The sequence below is a fragment of the Cucurbita maxima genome, unplaced genomic scaffold, assembly GCF_002738345.1.
Source record: "Cucurbita maxima cultivar Rimu unplaced genomic scaffold, Cmax_1.0 Cma_Scf00020, whole genome shotgun sequence".
NCBI lineage: Eukaryota > Viridiplantae > Streptophyta > Magnoliopsida > Cucurbitales > Cucurbitaceae > Cucurbita > Cucurbita maxima.
In genome coordinates, this window is record NW_019272036.1 from 2,959,131 (window position 1) to 2,965,340 (window position 6,210).

Sequence of the window (6,210 nt, forward strand, 5' to 3'; positions counted from 1 at the left end):
TCTTTCTTTGGTTTTCATGTCACTTTGAATCAGTTTTGAACCACAAACAGCTCAGATGAATTACTGATGAACAAAACATAACAAACTCAAATGCAAAATTACTGGGATATGTTGCAGCTTGGTTTAACTTGCAGAGGATGTCTTGACTTTCTCAATCAGATCGGCAGCGTCTTGAACCGTCGAGATGCCCTCGGCTCCGCCTTCTCCAATGGACACTCCGAACTTCTCTTCCAAACCCATCATGATCTCAACCTGTAAGTATTCCTTTAATGTGAGTTATGAATTATAGTTTTTCTTAGCTTTTGATTGTTAGCTGTTGGTTTAAAATTTTGAGTTGACTCACGGTGTCGAGAGAATCAGCTCCCAATTCAGAAAATTTTGTTTGAGGGATCACTGCGCTTAGTTCCAGAGAGAGTTGCTTGGCGATTATTTCTTGAACAACTTGCATTGTCTCTGGTTGTGCCTGCCCATTTTTACACACCCATCTCAATTTTCACTACTTAAATTCAACCGTTTCTTTTAGCTGTCTTCCACTTGTTTTTTCTTGTTTAAAAATTTTCAAACAAATTTATCTTCCTTTTTTTGCTTATGAAATTGAATTATTTTTCTTCTATTATGTGTCCAATAATTATGGTAACAGTTAATACACAATTTTATATCTCATCAATAAGGAAGTTTTGGTTACTTTTTCGTGTGGTCTTTTTTTATTTTTTATAGAAAAAGCTTATTTGCTGATATCTTTTTTAATAATTATAAGATATATTTGAAATGCATTTCTGTACAACAACCTAGAAAGTGATAATTTTGAAAATAAAAGGTCTATTTTGTCGAGGATTGTTGGAAGAGGAGTTTTACATCGACTAATTAAGAGGTTGATCATGAGTTTATAAGTAAGAAATATTTCATTGGTACGAGGTCTTTTGGGAAACCAAAAGCAAAGGGACGAATTTTATGTTGAAAGTGGACAATATCATACTAATGTGGTGGTTTGTGCTTTCTAACATGGTATAAGAGTCGTGTCCATAATTTAAATATGTCAATAGAATTCTTAAATGTCAACAAAGAAGTTGTGAGCCTTTAAGGTATAGTCAAAAGGTGACTCAAGTGTCGAACAAAGGGTGTACTTTGTTCGAGAGTTCCGTAGGAGTCAAGCCTCGATTAAGGAGAGACTATTTGAAGGTTCCATAGGTCTCAGGGAGGCTCTATGGTGTATTTTGTTCGAGGGAGGATTGTTGACGATTACTGAGAGAGGAATCCCACACTGGCTAATTAAAGGGTTGAGGTATTTTGTGGAAACCAAAAGTAAAGCCACAAAGCTTATACCTAAAGTGGACAATATCACGTCATTGCTTAGGTTTAGAGTTGTAGTTCTTAACATATTTTGCATTGAATCTATTGTTTTAGAATTTTTTTTTGGAACGACTGGATATAATTTAGCATAGGAAAATAAAGTAAAGAGTGTAAGGAAGGTACAAGGGAGCAGGAAATGTTTGATTTGAAGTAGGTTGGAAGTTGGTATAGTCCTCCTCTCGCAGGCTTTGCCATTTGGATGCTGGGAAACACCCTCTGCTCACAAAACAAACTTACCTAAATGACCAATTTTGGAATGAAACTGAAAATTCCTTAAAAGAAAAACAACTTGTAATAACTTGACCAGAGAAGACTCACTCTGGCAAACAGACTATTGCGCAAATGCCAAGCAGTGCAGCTACTTGTCGATGTCGTCGAGGCAAGCGTCGCGAGAAGAGGAGACGAAGCAAGGGACGACATGTCGGTAATGAGATGAGATGAATGCAATGGAAGGTGAAAAAGAGAGGTATTTATAAAATAAGAAGGGTTCTTTCAAAGAATTGGATGATAACGAAGGCCTTGTTTGGCGGATGCTTCTATGATTCTCCTCTCTTCACAGCGGACCTCTCAATCCCTTTGCTTTAACATAAACACATTTACAAATTAAATATTCATTACCTCTTTATTCGTACAACTTAATTAACATAAAATATTAAATGTTTGAATTTTCTTGTAACGGCCTATATCCACTGCTAGCTATATTGTCTTCTTTGAGATTTTTCTTTTAGGCTTACCTTCAAGACTTTAAGCTTAAAAATGCGTCTGGTAGAAAGAAAAATGTTTCCTTAGTGTGTTTAGTTCTCCTTCCTTGAGATATCACACTTCTTTTCATATTAGTGTACTAAGAAAACGTGTTTATATTTAAAATTACACCTTCTATAGTTAATTAACTACAAGTACGATAATGTTAAAAGCTAAGTCAAGTCGGTTCTTGAATGTTTTTTTTTTTTTTTTTTACCATTTTTGTGAACTAAATATGAATTCTTAGGGAAAAACCAAGCTTATAAAACTAATTTATTTAGTATTTTAAATGTGGGTTTTAAAAAGTAGATAACGTTAAAAAAACATAAAATAAAAAAACAAGAAAACAAGATAGTTGGGAAACAAATAGCCAAAATAGAGACCAAATGGTTATTTAATTCAACAATCAAAATATAATAATTTAAACACACAAGTTCGTCTCCATAGTTGCCAATTTGTTCTATTTTAATTTCAACACTTTTAATAAAACTTCAAATAAATCTTACTTTTGCTTAAGAAAAAACTCAGTTCCTATTTAATTAAATTTCTCATTATTAATTGCCACTAATTTTGAGAGACTTTATGAATTATAGGATTAAATTTAAACATTTAAAAATATATAGATAAAACCAAAACAGGTTTTAGAATATAGTGTTTTAAAGAAAAAACAATTATAATATAAATATAAATAATAAGTTAAATTAATAAAAATACCTATGAAATTTTTACTTTATCTAAAAATACTCCTAAACTAATTTAAAAATACATTAATATCCATAAACTAATTTAAAAAGTTTAAAAATACATTTATAATTAGTGCTATATTTAAAAAATATCCATAAATTTTTAAAAATAACATCAATTTCTTTTACATTTATAAAACGTGGTATTTAGGTCAAATGTTAAATTTTTTAAATTTAAGGTATTTTTGAAATTTTTTGAAAAATTTAAAAGTATTAATGAAATTTTGAAAATTAATTTTTGTATTTTAATAAAATTAATGAAAATTATTTACGAAACTAGAAAGTTATATATATTTTTTAAAATAAAAAAGGACTTGGACATCTATTCCGGGGTCGTAATTGGTAAAGGTCAGCCGGTGGGAGGGTAAAATGGTAATAACAGGACATTATTGGAGTTTTTAGTAAAATATTAATCGTACCACATAAGAACAGCGATGGACTACCTACCCGAGGCTATGCCGGCAGCGTCATCACGGTCACTCCCGGTACAAATTACAACCAATCACCTCCAGCCACGTTATCCATTAATTCCTAAATTGCGCCACGTGTCCCCTCGCTCAATTACTCCCTCACCGACGCCGTCAGTTCCGCTCTCTCTCTCGGTTTTTTGCGTCAACCAAATTAAACGCCCCCCATTTTTTCTTACAGAAAACTATACCATTTTCTCCGGTCAACCCCGATCCCAATTCCCAAACCCTAACCCTAATCCCCTTTTCTCCCTCTCTCAAATCGCTCCTTCGCTTCCCAGATCGGCGGCATATGTTCGGTTCATGAATGTATCCGACCGATTCGCATGCACCGGTGAACCAATATCACAGCTGTATCAAAATCTAGTGGCCAGATCGGTGCGTAACATTTCCGGATCGGTGGTGACCTTTTGTTCGCGATTGGACCAGATTCCATGAAGGACGACGATGAGATTCAGTCGAGTGGATCTCCGGCTTCTCCGATCTCCAACGGCCGGATTACCGTGACGGTTGCGGCGGCGCCTCCTCCTCCTACGCCTCCTTCTCAGAATACCATAACGTTGGCTCTGCCGAATCAACAATCCAAAGGTAGTGGCGGCGGGAGCGGCGGAGGTGGACGAGAGGATTGTTGGAGCGAAGGCGCGACGTCGGTGCTGATTGATGCTTGGGGAGAGAGGTATTTGGAACTGAGTAGAGGGAATTTGAAGCAGAAGCACTGGAAAGAGGTGGCTGATATTGTGAGTAGTAGAGAGGATTATACGAAGATACCGAGGACTGATATTCAGTGCAAGAATCGGATTGATACCGTGAAGAAGAAGTATAAGACTGAGAAGGCTAAGATTAGTGCTGGAGGAGGGCCCAGTAAGTGGCCATTTTATGATAGATTGGATCAATTGATCGGTCCGGCTTCCAAGAATCCTGTTTCTAGCGCAGGTGTAGCCACCACTGTAAATCCGCCTCTACAGAACCAGAAAGTTCCTCTAGGGATTCCTGTAGTGAATCGACCGCTGATTCCATACCAGGCTCATCATAATCACAATCATCAACAGCAACAAAAGGGGCAAAAAGCTCAGAAGGTCCAATTCCACAAGCGGCCTCGAACGGATTCCGATTCCTCAGGCTCCGAGAGAGAAACATCCCCAACTTCGAGCGATAGTTACAGGCTAGGAAATTACCGGAGGAAGAGCGCTAGGGTTCAGAAGGAAGTGGTGAATCCAAATTTAGGGCAAATGGGGAAGACGGAAAAGGGAAGGAGCGGATCGAGAGAAAAGGGATGGCGAAATGCTGTGAGCAAATTAACTGAAGCAATACTGAAATTTGGGGAAGCGTATGAACAAGCAGAGAGCTCAAAGCTGCAGCAAGTGGTGGAAATGGAGAAGCAGAGGATGAAATTCGCCAAGGATCTGGAACTGCAAAGAATGCAATTCTTTATGAAAACTCAATTGGAGATCTCGCAGCTCAAACATGGGAGAAGAGTTGTGGCTGCTGGTAATCACCATTGTAGCAACAACAACAACAACAACAACCACAGTAACAGCGAAAGCAGCAACTAGATGAGATTTGCAGAATTAGGTAATACCTTTCTCATCTTTGGAAATGGTAATCCTGCCAGTTTACTTACTTATCTGTATCCAAATTTATCATTTTCTCTCCTAAATTAACTTCATCAAGATGTTCAAAGCCTTAGTGGTCAGTAGTCAGTCTGTTACCCATTAGAAGTCATCCTCATCGTCATCGTAATCACCTACTTTTAGTTTTCCTCATTGATTATATAATCAATCACACCTTCATGTTGCAAATAGTTTCTCAGTAAAATCCCTGTTAATTAGAACAAAATGATGAATCAAAGTAAATCCAGTTTGGAATCAATGACTGTTCCTTCCCTCTACTACTCCTTTTTGGTAATTAAATGATAAAGATGATGCCAATTTGGGGTCAGCCCAGATTCTGAATTTGCAGAGATGCACTTGTCATCAACTGATTCAAACAGAATATGATTAGGAGAAATCATGCCCTGACTTTGTATGACAAAAACAGTCGCTCTGATCATCTCATTTATTTAGATTAACCTGCAAATCAGTTAGCAGATGAGATTTGAAGTGAATAAACTATTCTTTTGGGATTTGTTTTGATGTAGAAAAGCATGCGATGATAAGAAAGATAGATTGGTTGTCTGGTTGTTGAATCTGATACTATGATCTTTTTTTTCCTTGTCAACAATATATATTAAGTTCGGATAAGATCAAATCAAATCCAAGTGGGATGATGTGAGAAAGCGCTATGCATTTTAGGTTTTATATTAAAGTGAACCAAAGTCATTTCATTTCTCTACACTCAATGCCTGCCTGCCTGCCTGCCTGCCTTTTTTTTTTTTTGTATCCCACCATGCGAAAGAACAAATTCAAATGCTCTAAATATTGGATAGATTTTCTGGCTCACAACTGTAGGATCTGTAACCCGAGACGTTGGAGAACGAAAAGGTTCGATTAAATTTTGGGTTCGTGGGAAGATTCCAATCTTCTTTTTATATTTGTGAGTTTTCTGACTGGTTTGTGTGTATCATCTTCTTTAGAACGGGGTATCGAACTAAGCGAAGCTCGATTGGCTATGGAGAGGTTAGAGCTGTGTGAATACACTCTTTGCTTGAAAGCAAACATTCAATTCTAGATAACTGTGTTTAAATTTTATAGCTGACATTTAGAAATGAAGGATGAACAGTTGGTTAAACCTTGGTCTAGAAGCTTAAATTCGTTCTCAGAATTGAAAATCAATTGTTTGTTATACCACATCTCGTACTTTCTTTGAAATGGCGGGTTAAAGAATTTGAATTTATCCCAAAAAAATTATTTAAAAAATATTTAGAAGGCAATTGGAATATGTATCAACCCAACCACAATTGCACAATTCAA

The 6,210-nt window shown here is 36.4% G+C and overlaps 2 protein-coding genes across 3 annotated transcripts; one reads left to right on the top strand and one right to left on the bottom strand.

The window, feature by feature from the left end:
* Positions 1-68: 68 nt before the first annotated feature.
* LOC111494313 (acyl carrier protein-like) lies at positions 69-1,960 on the bottom strand. 2 transcript variants are annotated; one of them, XM_023144227.1, is made up of 4 exons: positions 1,669-1,960; positions 1,474-1,566; positions 344-463; positions 69-252 (listed from the first exon to the last, which is right to left on the bottom strand). In XM_023144227.1, exons 1-4 carry the CDS (start codon positions 1,768-1,770, stop codon positions 124-126), a joined length of 444 nt encoding a protein of 147 aa, XP_022999995.1. In that variant the 5' UTR covers positions 1,771-1,960; the 3' UTR covers positions 69-123. The 2 variants fall into 2 exon arrangements, with proteins under 2 accessions (XP_022999995.1, XP_022999994.1); XM_023144226.1 differs by having other exon boundaries at positions 69-264.
* Positions 1,961-3,466: 1,506 nt separating this feature from the next.
* LOC111494457 (trihelix transcription factor ASIL2-like) lies at positions 3,467-5,170 on the top strand. Its single transcript, XM_023144404.1, has one exon. It carries the CDS (start codon positions 3,736-3,738, stop codon positions 4,852-4,854), a length of 1,119 nt encoding a protein of 372 aa, XP_023000172.1. The 5' UTR covers positions 3,467-3,735; the 3' UTR covers positions 4,855-5,170.
* Positions 5,171-6,210: the final 1,040 nt, after the last annotated feature.

What these genes read in the sequence shown, in the direction of transcription:
- LOC111494313 (XM_023144226.1), bottom strand. Translation starts at nt 1,770, where the DNA reads ATGTCGTCCCTTGCTTCGTCTCCTCTTCTCGCGACGCTTGCCTCGACG. An exon ending in CAAACATTTCCTGCTCCCTT is followed by an intron (nt 464 to 1,473) that starts GTACCTTCCTTA and finishes AAAAATGGGCAG; the next exon opens with GCACAACCAGAGACAATGCA. An exon ending in GAGCTGATTCTCTCGACACC is followed by an intron (nt 265 to 343) that starts GTGAGTCAACTC and finishes CTCACATTAAAG; the next exon opens with GAATACTTACAGGTTGAGAT.
- LOC111494457 (XM_023144404.1), top strand. Translation starts at nt 3,736, where the DNA reads ATGAAGGACGACGATGAGATTCAGTCGAGTGGATCTCCGGCTTCTCCG.